Genomic DNA, 13,858 nt, shown 5'->3' on the forward strand with positions numbered 1-13,858 from the left:
GCTACTCAATCTTCGGAGACACAATTCAGTAAATGTTTTATCACTCAGGGAATCAGTTGCAGGAGGATATGAAGATGTGACTCAGTGAGACGACGCTGACATTTATTTTCTCTTGGCCTTTGCTCTGAGGCAGATGGATGAGAAAGCTAACTTAATTTAGAGAGCGAGGCAATTAAGAGGGACATTATTCATACCTCAATGAGATTAGTACAACATGATGGCGATTATACAGGATGCTCAGTTTTCAGCATCTGACTCAGTGCATATATCAGTCCAGTGAAAAGGCTGCTGTTGTTTGATTAATGAAGGAAATTAGAAATTATCAACATTTATGGGTGTCAAATAATGTTGACGCTCCAGCTCACAGAAATCGTCCAGAATTAAACTTTCCTTTGCTGTGAAGATGGAGCTTAGTTTCAGATTATGAGCAGCTCTGCTATAAATCAATCGATTACTTTATTGTACACTACAATTTGCATTGTAATCGAGATTTCAGTTTTAGTACAAACCGTTCATCACATACATGACATACATTGGGCTGACGGGGGGACGATTTACTGAGGCCATGCGTGACGCAGAATGCTGCTGTTGGTGTGGTCTTATGGCTGCCAAGGGCATTTCATTCTGAAATTTGAGCATTAATTGTGTGTATGATGAAATTTGTTCAATTTGTCCATGAATGATGTCTACAGGCCATTTCCTGAGGGGGGGGCAGTGTGGGCTCCATCCAGGGGAGGTTAAATAAGGGGGAGGCAGAATCCAAAATAACACATAGGGCCAGATCTATCAAAGGTTTGCTAGTATAAAAACGTGAGCTATTTCGCTGCGCACGGTAAAAAATGTACAAACTGATCTATCAACAGCGTGCTAAAAGGATTTGGTCTTTAAAACGTGCTAAATAGCGCCTCTTATCCATTTAGTACTTTTTCTGCAATGAATATGCAATATGGGGCGTTTACACGCAAAAGTGCGTCTTGTGGGAGGAGAACATGTAAATATATTAATATAGCACTTGCAAAGTGATTTATCAAACCTGAAAGCAATTTTGCTAACGGTATCTGACTCTATATTTAACACGTTTCAAAAGAAGGTGCAAATGGTCTGTATGCGTAATTGCGCACACATGGCAGCGGTTATTGTCGCAAGAAGGAGACATGGAAATGAAGCAAGGAGACGCAGAGAACGCATTTTTTCACTCCGTGTGAATGTTTTTGGAATGAACGAGGAAACAATCAACAAAACATATCGTTTATCCAGCATTGCCATTTTGGAGCTGTTGGAGGAACTCCGAATGGATTTGGAGCCAGCCACAAGGAGGACCCACGCAATACCAGATATCACTAAACTCCTTGCAACGTTTCACTTTTTTGCATCTGGGTCATTCCAGCGTACGGTTGCAGCGAGAGCTGGGATCTCCCAATCTCGTTTTTCAGAAGTGCTGTCCGACGTTCTAAATGCCATGTCGCCCTGACGCCCTACCGGAGAACCCCGACCTCCCCCCTGCGCCTGTGGATCAACATGCCAATGCTGCGGGGATGCGTACGCGCAGTAATCTCATCCACAGTCACTTCTCGTGAACCATTTGGTATGTGCATTTTTCTACAGGCCAATACAAAACACCTGGTTTTTTACTGCAGTGAAGTAGAAATTCAGCCACATACCACCTTAGGGAATAAAGGTTGCCAAAGTTTTTATATATATATATATATATATATATTTGGATGGGGTGGGGGTGTCACTGTAAGATTTAAATTTCTTAATGCACTAGTTTGTACAAACTACAAACTACTTTGCCGCAAACCACAAAACGCGCAAAACCATCATTTAAATAGGGCGTCTCCAACAGTTTTGCACCTGCCACCAGTTACGCAATCACTCTTGTTAAATCACCCGCAAACCATGGTTCAGCCCCTCGCGCAAAATTCCAGTTTGCGAGCGGAAATTACTGCACGCAAAATTGGATCTTGATAAATCCGGCCCTTATTGTTTTGAGAGAAGGCTGCACAGGATTTTTTCGTCTGCCTTGAGTCTTTTTTTGCTCGCTCCACATGTCAAATCCAATATTCCACATTTGTTGGGCTTCTCCGCCTTGGACCGAGGGTGCCAAGATATTGTCCCATCTCACATAAGTTCAACCAGCCTGCGATCAATCGCACCCAGCATACGGCTCAGCCGGGGAAGCATTCTGATCAGAGTCCAAATTGCCATCAACATCCTCTGGAATCGTGGTTGGATAAGGTGTCCTTCAAATTCAAACAGCAGAAATCTGAGTATCCCAAACCCGAAAATCCACACACCTTCGATATCCTCCAATGAAAACATTGTAAAACACACCATCCTCCAAGCCGTCCATGAGTCCATGGCGTATCCCACAAAGTATTTCCCAGCAAGACAGGAAGGGTCCCCTTTTCCCTGCCTTCCAGTTGAAAACATTTGATCACTTGCATTGAGTAACCAGCTGAACAGATCAATTGTTTGAATTCGGGTTAAATGAAGAGAGCTCAGAAAAGACAAGACACCTCAAAGCAGGGAAAGATCAGGGAGGAACAGGAGCAGCATGGAAATGCGACCTCCTCCTGATTTCACCTGATTTTTTCTTTTTCTTATTTGGACACTTGTTATAACTTCATTTTTTACATCCTTTACATCCAGAAGCAGCTAATTAACATCTGTTAAGCTGAAATAATTCATCAACTACTCCTGCAAGTACCAGGTGAGTTGAAAGTTGAGAAGGTGCTGGGGATGCAGAGCAGGAGCAAGGAGATGAGAGGAGAAAGAAATTTTTATTTAACCAGGAAAGAAATTCCTTCGAGATTAAAAGCCTCGTTTTTAAGGGAGTCCTGGCCAAGAGGCTGCAAAGTTACATAAGATACATTAAAATAAATGACAGGTACATAAAAAATATATCAAGGAAAACAATTACAGATCATTGACGCAGCTTCAAATTCCTTCACTTTGAACTTAAAAGCATTTAAAGATAAGAACTCAGTCAACTTCCAGTTTCTTTGTAAAATGTTCCACTCAGAAGGAACTGCGTAGCTAAAGGCTTTCTTCCCCAGTTCTGTTCGGGCAAAAGGAGCAGAGAGCAACAGCTGATGGTTGGATCTCAGGACAGAAGAAGCCGTGCTTTACTGGGGAAGTAAGGTACAAATGTTAGAGGGCAGTAATCCAAGAAGGGCCTTGGAAATAAACGTGTACCAATGACACTGCCTTCTGGTAGAGAGGGAAGGCCATCCCACCTGAGAGGACAGGTCACAGTGATGTCATGGCTCTACAGTTTGTAAAAAAATTTCTTCCATCAGTCATTATGGGCAATGTTAGATCTTCAGGAAATAAGAAGAACTCCAAGCCCTACTGTAGCAAGAACCCAGGCAGAATACCGGTAATTCATCATTATGTGTTTTAGTAAAAACACATAATGATGCTGCAGGATTATATCTCGGACTCCAGCGTCGCTCTGCCTTAACGGATATTTCGGTTTCAGCCATATTATTCGCCTATAGAGTTTACCAGTGTTCTGTTGGTAACCATTTACATTCCACATTGATGTGCAGTCAGACAGGTGGCTGTCAGTGACATGCCAGAAATGTTGGTCAGGTAAACAACACGACATCGTCATGACAACAAATTGTCACATATATTGTTTTATTGCTAGTGAATGCTAGTAAACCTGTGTTATAAAAAAAACAATCCTGAGGCATTTCTCCAAGGCCTTAATCGCTTCCCAGTTCATTCTCAATGCACACCATTAATTCACTTATACTGCTTTCTTTTTGCCCCCAAAGGTTTTACAGTAACAAATGTTCTACGTCAGTTTATAAACTTATTAACAATAGCAAATGTTGAATCAAACTACATGCAGACCTAGTGATTATCACAAATTTAAAATAGAACAATAATAACTTACCTCTCAGTCGATTTTGTGGGTGCTACAGTGCAGAAAGTTCTGGACTAGAAGCAGAACCAGGTCCAGTTGTGGGCTACAGTGCACATGTGTTTTAAAATGCAACATTATCAACTAAGTTTATGTAGCGTTTGTAGGTATATGTTCATAGAAATTAACATCTAAACTGTATTTTAAACTTGCTCTTCCCTTATATTTTGTGTACTAAATAAAGTACAAATTATTTATGTTATGCTAATATATATTTACGGCACTAAAAAGTCTATTTTTTTAAGTGTACCCCCTCCCACCATGTTGTGTAATGCCCACTGCTAACAACCAGTGCTGCATTAAACAAACTTGTCCAAACAGGAGTCGGCATGTAGCAGGCGTTCAATTTAATTTTTTTTGTTGGTTGAAATACAGCAATAGTTAGTTACTGTATATCTGAGAGATACAGGAGTAAATACTGAAAAACACTGTGGTCATAGGCATCAGCACAGCTGATATGGAGTCACAGCTAGAAAGAACCAGGCCAAATAAAGCTATTATGATGAGAAAAACAGAGGTTACAGATTCTGCAGAGTGGGAGAATAGAGATAGAATGAAGCAGAATGATGAAAAAGGGGTCCCTATGTCCTCCAGCAGTCTAAGCCTATAGCAGCAGAACTATAGAGATAGCTCAGGATAACCTGAGCCACTCTAACTAGAAGCTTTATCAAAAAGGAAAGTTTTAAGCCTAGCCTTAAAAGTAGACAGGGTGTCTGCCTCACGGACTAAAACTGGTAGTTGGTTCCACAGGAGAGGAGCCTGATAACTAAAAGATCTGCCTCCCATTCTACTTTTAGAAATTCTAGGAACCACTAGTAAACCTGCAGATTGAGAGCGAAGTGCTCTGTTAGGAACATAAGGAACAATCAGATCTCTGATATCAGATGGAGCTTGGCCATTTAAGGCTTTATATGTGAGAAGGAGGATTTTAAATTCTATTCTGGATTTAACAGGAAGCCAATGATTAGAAGCCAGGATAGGAGAGATATGATCTCTCTTTTTCATTTTCATCAGAACTCTGGCTGCAGCATTTTGGATCAGCTGAACTTCCTGATCAGAAATTCACAAAATGCGAAATCCAACTTTTTGATTTGTAAAAGAACAATGTAGCATATCTGTACAAAAACAACAGTATAATATATTTTAAATCAATGCAAATGGATCATAACCAATAAGGTCAATAGACTAGTTCTCAGAAGATAGATACGACTCATGAAACAGCAGACAGAGACCAGAAGTTTGTAGTTGCGAGTGCCTTGTATTTATAGTGAGGAAAATTATATACATATTTTCAACATCAATGAAACATCCAAATGGCCATAAAAAAAGCAATAAAGAGAAAAAAAACTAAACAAAATTAATCAATTCCACAATTCATGAAACCACATCCCTTCAGGTCATTCACCCCAAGCTGGGGTTGATTAACGGTCCCAAGCAAGTTCCTTTTAAAGTGCTTGGTGCCGTGCAGGTCATGGACTGACAAAAGTCAGAGCAGAGTGGAAACAAATCGTTCGTTGGCTGCAAGGAGCCTCCTACCAGCCTGGCAGGAGATCTAAAGTCTTCATGCACCCAAAGTGCAATCTTTATGGGCTCTAGGCCTGGACCTTCTAACCTGACTCTGCCAGATGGATTTGCTCCGCATATCCATCTGGAAACCTTCCGTTGAAGTAATTTTGGGAAGGGGCAAAAATACTGGTTAGCTGATTGGCGTATGCTGGTGATAGACGGGCCAAATAAACCAATCAGATCAACGAAGCATATGACGGACTAACAGAGCGAAGACGAAGAGGAGCCAATTGATAGATCAAACTCTTGCCGAAACCAGTCGGGAGAAGAGCAAAAACATCTTTTCCTCTGAGAAAAGCCTCCAGAGCAGTGTTTTGCTCTTCTTTCACTGAAGAAATACTCTGTAATTCCGATAAAACTTGCTGGATAGCCACGTTAACGCTAGTTTCACCGGCTGAAGCCGCCATGTTCTTTAGACTGAACTGTCGCGCTTCTCGCTGCGTCACACCTCAACCCGCCTCAAAGCCAACGCTGATTGGACGTTCGTTTGGTGAACGGCTCCAAATTTTCTTTAACGGAGAGTCTCCAGACTGATTAGCCAGTGAAATCTTGAAAGCTCGCGAGATCAGGATGGTCTCACGACAACACCTGGCCAATTCCGTAGTTTGTTGTCTCACATAAATAGGTTTTTTTCCCATCTCACCTCGGCTAAGTAGTTAGCTCCTGCAGCTCTGCTTCTCCCAGCATGCCTTAATCTTTCATACTTCCCCACCTAGATGATAGGCTGTGGTACATGTGACCCTGATACTCAACAGCAATTGGCTGTGCAGTAATGACGGGATGGAAGTAAAAAAAATACACAGATTTAATCACTGGGATTTACACCTGGGTTACAACAAGTCCTGTTTTTTTTTTTTCAGCTTTTTTTTTTTTTCTCAGATATAATTTAATTAATTTTCTTCTGCTGGACTGTGAGTAGTCAACCCCAAACTCACTTTTCAACTGTTTTCTCCAACAAACGTTACATCTGAGATTCTGAATTTAATGTTTGAGATACCAACAGTGTTTTCACATCTTATTTTTGATCAGATCTTCATTGAGAGCTGTGGAAATTCAGTCCCTACTGACAGCCAAAAGTGCACAAGTGACACGTCACTCATCCTCTGTTTCAAGTCAATGTCACAGCTCAGCTCAGCCAGAGCATCTTCCTCTCCTGCTGAAAGTCCATCTTTGAGTGTCACGGGGAAGGAAAATGGGTTTCTCACCCACTGCCCATTGTCTCCTCTCCAAAATACTCTCCAAACTGTTTGCGCATCCCCTCCAAATGCGCGCAGACAGCCTGCTGTAAAAACTCCACCTTCAGCCCCGCTCTGACCAAAACATCCTCTAAGATGGGAAACATTTCCACTGTTCCCCACTCCACACGCGCACCCCACAGTTCCAACTTTGTCCTAAATCCATATTTATTTTTTCCCTCTCACCACGCCTCCCCTAAGATGCTCTTGCGGCGCCCCCTAGGGGAGGCGCGCTGGAAGCTGTTTCAAGCGAGGGGGGCTGATGGCTGGGTTGGAAAACACATGACATCATTATGTTGAGGGCTGTGGCTGACGTTTTTAACATAATATTGTAGGCCTACATTTGTCGCCAAGAACTGCCATTTAAAATAAATCGGAACAAAGCATGAACATTATTAACACTTTATTTCTTCTCTTTTAATCATTCAAAACAAACAACAGCTCCCAATCAACAGGATCAGGAATACTTGAATGAAACATGGCCTAAATATCGCCTAAACTGAGCATTGAACGTCTTGAAAGTCCATTCGACTATGGATATGGGGAATGATTTCATATCTGAAACAAAAAACACACAAAAAAAACAAACTAATTTCATATTTTATCACTAAATAGCTTAATACAGACATAACATTTAGTGATATGCATCCTTATTCTAGCGTAGACTTCTTCAGCCACAGGACTACGACAAATAGGCACAGCATATAGAAATAAATAAGAAATAAATAACGCTAAATAAATGCTCGGCGGCAGTATAGGGGAATTAAAACCATTTCTTACCTCGGAATAGTCAGAAATACGTTTCTGCTGCCTATTGCTAGCCAAGCCATGAATGTGAGGTGGCGGAAGCTTCCGGGGGAGTAGCCTAGTTTTTTATGAAATATTAAAATAATGAATCATTAGTTTATATCTTATACACAGCCCATCATTTTTATCCCATATCAAACACAGTCTTTTAAAAAATAAATACATAAATAATTTCATGTTTTTAAGTACAATATTATGTTACTCCACAGCCCCCACCATGGGGGGCTGATGCTATGACGAGGGAGGCTGCAGCCCCCGCAGCACCCCCCTTCCCGTGCCACTGCCTAGGGGAGGCGCGCCGCACACTTTGAAAACCGATGGACTAGATTCTTTGTCCTTTCATCCTCTGACTGTTCCAAGTATCAGACCTGAAATGGGGACGAAGGCTTTTAAATATCCACCATCTCTGCAGTGAAGGAATTCCAGAAAGACTCAATGATGAGAAAACTGATGACTGTTGGTGAATTCAAAGCACTTCTAAAGGAGTGGGAGAGACAGAAATACCTTAATCTCAATCTCACATTTAAAAAGAAAAAAAGCCACTTTTTGGGGGAGACTTTAATTAACTGTACGTAAAGATCTAATAGATTTTTCCGCTTCATCGCCAGCAGCCTGTGAAAGGGGAAAATTCACCTGCAAAATAAAAAAGCTATTTGCATAAATCAATCTTTTCTCTCATATTTTTCCTGAAGAAAAGGTGCCAGGCTCTGATGCATAGATGATATACTGACCGAGTGGAAGAGAGTGGAAGTCAGATTTCCATATCATGATTTAAAACATGTCACTTCGGTATAATGAAGGATGGAAAGCAGCCTGTGTGTGTTTTGTGAATTGATTCATTTCTTGTGTTTGTGTTTGGTTCCAGGCCTGAAGCGAAGCTACACCTGCGAAGTGTGCAGCGTCACACTCAACTCGGTGGCACAGTACCACGCACATCTCCAGGGCTCCAAGCACCAAAACAAGTGAGTGCATCCCTCAGCCGCCGCCGCCGCTCCTTACCGGGAACACATTAGGAAGAGCTAAAGGCTTCAGCACTCAATCAACATCAAAATATGTTGTCTCTGCTTTCATCTGCCTCCCATGCGCTTCAAATGCAGCACATGCATAAAGGATGGGAGGATTGTAATGAGCTACCAGGCTCAAACACAGATTTCAGATAGGCTCATTTTGCTCTAATTGACTCTACTTTTCTAGTCATGCTGGATTTAACTGGTGGCTGTGGCATCCACAGGAGACACGCTGAGAGTCAACAAGCTTTTAGATTTCAGTCACAGCAAACAGGCAATGTGTTAGGCCCGGCGTTCTACTCCACTGATTTCTAGAAATAAGTTAAAAAGAACTTTGCAAAGCCCCGCAAGCCTGCTTCACAATTTTATAGAAAGCAATTAAATGGACTGAAGGAAGCTGCCCTAAAAATCTATAAAAAAGTTTATGCATTCATCAGTTTGGTTGACATTTGTAGTGGAATCCGAAATAAATGTCCCCCCCCCCCAAACATCAGACGTAAATCTGGTCAATCTGTCATAAACTTTATATAGTCCAGAAATATTAGTTGAAAATTGGGCTGTATTTGGTCAGACTGATTTAGCACCACTTTAGTCCAAAAACAGATGCTGAAAAGATGTTGCAAAACCCAGTTTTTAACGTCTTTCAATGAACAAAAAAAAATGATGTCTTTCCACCTTTCATTTGTCAATCAGATTCAAGTTTGGACATAAATCATGTCATCTTTTTCTATGTCTTTTTAACCATTTTTTGCTCAGTGGGATAGTGTCATGTTCGGCTTAATTTGCCTAACCCACATGCAGAACACTCGGAGGCAGAAGAAAAAGTTCAAAAGGTTTATTGAACAATAAATGTGCAATCATGGATCAGGTTAAGTTAGAGGCAGGCAGAGGGCAGAGGCGGAGGCAGAGCTTACTGAGTGCAGGCAGATCACTGATTGAGTTACCGGTCATCTTCTGAGAGCGGGCAGGCAGATCTTTGACAGAAACTGTTCTCCAGAGAATTTCTGAGAACGGACAGGCAGATTACCAGCAGAGAAACTCTCCAGAGTTTCAGGTTTCAGGCAGGTTCAATCCGAGGAGCAGAGAGGAGAGAAAACAGATCAGGTTCGGATCTCAGGGGGTCAGAGTTACAAACAGGCTGGTTGGCTCAGGCTTGCTAACCGTTACTGGCAAACACTCTGGCACTGGAATGAAGCCCTCCACCTCCTTAAGTACGGATCTCCTGATGAGCAGATGAGGAACAGGTGGTGTGGTCGGCTCAGGCTCCAGGAGATCTCATACGCCCTCTGGTGGAGAAAGTGGACAGACCTCCAGATCCCAACAGATAGATGTTAAGGAAGGCTCTGTTTCCACCTTCAAGCTTTATCTGTCCAGTTCTTTTCCTAAGAAGAGATCACTTGGGACAAACTCTTTAAATAACACTTTATGATGTTTATGTATTGAATAACCAGGAGACATGACAACAGATTCTGATAGAAATTATAATCTTACTCAGATCAGAGAAGTTGCTTAAAGTTACAGAAGGCAGCTGCTCACCAACTGGGCTCAATTCTCCTCAAGTGGCCCCGATTATCAGTTAAAAGAAGAATTTTATACATCTCCAGTCTGCCACATCGTCACATCATCCCATCATTACATCATCACTAGGGGCGTAAATCACACCCATCATGGGAATTCGATTCAGTATCGATTTCCTGACCCAACGATTCGATTATTTTCGATACTCAAGAATACACCACAATTCGATTCGATTAATTGGTTCTTTTTTTTTACACCTTACAGGCTAGACAATGTTTCAAAGTTGAAATAAATCAATGAAAGCTGCAATATCATTATTCATTTTTTTTTTAGAAACAACAGCAAATAACAGAAGCAGAAAAGTTGCACTCCACCGATTCCCATTAAAACCTCATTCATTGAAAAATAATAATACCCCTGCGTTATAGATTCTGAAAGACTTTGCATCAAAAAATACTGCACAAAATCAGTGCAATGAGTGCAATGCAATACCTTGGCTCCAGACGTCCCGCCCCCTCCACAGACGCTCCGCTGCTCCTCTCCCAGATTGTAGCTGACCGCAGACAGGAGGCCGGCTTGGTTTGTTTTTATGACCAAAATTGCAGAAAACAACTCGTGAAGTTTGACCCACTAGAAGAGCGCGGTGCGCGAGAACGCTGGGACCCTTTTTCCACCTGGATCTCCGCTCTTTTTGGCCCTCATGTCCCTCCGTCGTCGGACTAAACTCGCCCCCACTTCCTCGCCGCCTCGGCCGTATCTAGACCCACAGCGTGTAGCACAGACCACGCTTCAATATTGAGCATAAATCAAAAATGTCTGCATCAAGCTCACTGCAACACACTGCTGTAAGAGTATAACCAGGAAGCGCGGTAGGAGGGCAAAATAGGTGTAGCGCCACCGCAGCACGGGAGGAGAATTACACCCAGGAGCAAATGGATAAAAATAGACCGGAGGAAAAAAACATAAATCGATTCTGTGGCGGACGTGTCGACACATCGGATCGTCAGCTGTTGGATCGATGCATCGATACAAAACGATTAATATTTACACCCCTAATCATCACATCAACACATCATCAAATCATTACGTCAATACATCATCACATTATTAAATCTTGACATCATCAAATAATAATATAATTACGTCACCAAATCATTACATCTTTAGATCAACACATCATTACATCAGCACATTATTACATCATCAAATCATTCCATCATCTTGTCATCAGTTCATTACATCATTACGTCACACACGTTTGCAGATGACGAGGAATCCATGGCTCCAGCTTTATCAAAATCTTACACTTTGTTCTTTGATCAGAGACACCGATCTTATTCCATTCCCAAATCTTTACCGCATACATAATGAAGATGATAACTGTATAGTCAGACGGAGGAACTGTCCTAATTAAATAAACTACTTGGGAAAGCCTGAGTTCTGACAGGCGGGTATTATTAGGGTTTAACAGAATCATACATCATTAATAAGAATAATAATCCAAACACAGGTTAGCTGAACAGATTTATTGCAACCTTTACTTTCTGCAGACAGACTAGATTCTCTGAAAGTTACTTGTTTTACTCAAAGAGGAAAAACTAGAATGTTTTAAATCCTTAAAATCTGTAAACTATTATGCATGGACCCATTTGTCTTGTTGCCAACAACAATCAGCTGCAGCAGCTACTTGACCTCTAGCAGTTTCAGCAGTAGGAGGGGGACTGTGACTTGGGTGGGAGTTTGAGTTGGTCCCTGGGAATCGACTGGGATTACATGTCGCATGTCGTTGAATTAATTGTCTTGGCTGGTCGCTTTCTGGCTGCAACCATCCTAACGAATGCTGGGATCAGGAGAGGTGGCATGTACTTTAACAGCCACCCCTCCATTTAGACACGGGTGTCTGTTCCACTTTGTCAGAGCATTTGAATCCATCCAGGGACACAAGTATTAGTGCTGAGAGTCAGAGAGCAGAGGTCTGGCCTCCTTCATGCATCACATTTACTAGGATTTCATTCCCATTTTAAACAGTTTAACTGCTCACCTGCTCACGCTGCTTTAGTAAATTACTTTCTTTGATTTTAATTTACAGAATAGTAATTAAAAAAAAAAAATAAAAGCTAAAAATATGTCCAATTTAAAATGGGTAATTTTCCTTAGTATTAAAAAAATCATCTGTGGAAAAATATTTGTAATGATTTGTGTAAATAATGTCTCACGCTGGCTTTTCTGAAAGAATTAATATACATTCTGGCGCTTTTTAAAAGCATAATGTGTTCTTCTTAAGATACTCAAAGTACTTTTCCTTAAAGGAAAAGTCAGTTCAGCAGGAATAATCAATGGATCATTATTTATACCTAAAACTAATATGTTTGCCTTGATTTAATGAATTAATAATTTTCGTCATGATCACTGCGTCTGGGAGCGGCCATTTTTGCCCTAATCTAGTAGCCCCTCCCTCCTGCCATCTTCCAGCAGTGACGTCACGGTGCGGTAAGCCTAGCGCCATTCTCCCCGCTTTCCAAGCTAAATCAATGGGAACTACTAGACACATCTGCAATCAACAACAATAATTGAAGATTTCCAGAGGACTTCACCATTGAAATTCACCAGAGCTATAGTGAAACTGACAATGCCCACGTGCATGGCAGCTGGATGCTGGAATACATCGGGTAAAAGTGAATAAAAAAAGAGTTATTCCACCTTTCTGATTCCTGATCCTCCACGGACGGGTTGGTCGTTGGATCGCCAACTTGAAGAGGGAGGATTTGCCATCGAACTTCTGGCCAGAGAAAAAACCCGTAATATGTAGCCAACATTTGGAAGAAGAATGTTTTCAAGATGACTTGGATAATAGCGCGTTGTGACAAACACCAGATACAGCACTGGGACTTGATCAACAGCCGATACCGCACCGTGACGTCACTAACCAGTAGGTGGCAGTAGTGTTCTTTGACAAACATGGATGCCTCCAGTAGAGCACATTCACAGGAAAATGACTGAATTAAAAACACTGATCATTTATTGAAAAGGATGGAATCATTTCAGATTTAAAGAACTTTTAGAAGTTTGAATTCTGAATATGAGCGAACTTCTCTTTTTAATTTATCCAAATATTCTTAGAAACTTAGAAATTAAAAATTGGGAGAAACTCCAACTGACAAAAAAATAATATTTTTGTTTCACTTTCTCCAAAAGAAAAAGCATAATTTCCTCAGAGAGCAGAGAGAAAATCTGGATATTAACTTCATATACGGGAATACCTTCTGCACATAATCACATCATTTCATAAAAAAAAAAATTGTTCTTGTTTTCAAGTTTACAAAATAAAATGAACGCCTTTAACTTAAAAACTAAGACTAAAACTGAGATGTCTTTGTTTAAACATTTACAAACTGAAGCCACAGAGGGTTTTTACATTTCAGCTTAACAGTTTAAATTCCATTAGTTGCATCTGATGCCATTTTAATGCATCTGGCTTGGAAAAGGTAAACCTCTGAGAGGTTGTTGTTGCAGCAGGTACTGAGTTTGTTAACGATTTAAAATCATCCTGGTTAACAACTGGAAGATATTCAGAGCAGCTAGCATTCCCAGGTCAGGCTGTCCAGGCAAGTTCAGGGGCGGATTTAGAAAATGTGGAGCCCTAGGCAAAGACAGGCAGGGGCCCCTCTGAATGGAGAAGACAACCCATCAAACAGCCCCATTCTCCAGATAGAGAAATGTTAATAGAACAGACATCCATTATCTGTTCTAGGTTGTGTCCCTCTCTTCTTGTCCCTTTTCTTCTTGTTTTC

At 41.2% G+C, this 13,858-nt stretch overlaps 1 protein-coding gene across 1 annotated transcript in view; it reads left to right on the forward strand.

Moving 5' to 3' along the window:
• Window positions 1-13,858, forward strand: part of zmat4a (zinc finger, matrin-type 4a) — a 246,768-nt gene that overhangs the window by 198,983 nt on the left and 33,927 nt on the right. Inside the window, exon 6 of the mRNA XM_038306972.1 lies at window positions 8,408-8,504. Within this exon, the coding sequence (XP_038162900.1) occupies window positions 8,408-8,504 (97 nt within the window). The remainder of the gene's footprint in view (window positions 1-8,407; window positions 8,505-13,858) is intronic.

This window comes from Cyprinodon tularosa, unplaced genomic scaffold (assembly GCF_016077235.1).
Source record: "Cyprinodon tularosa strain WSP-4 unplaced genomic scaffold, ASM1607723v1 ctg599, whole genome shotgun sequence".
Lineage (NCBI taxonomy): Eukaryota > Metazoa > Chordata > Actinopteri > Cyprinodontiformes > Cyprinodontidae > Cyprinodon > Cyprinodon tularosa.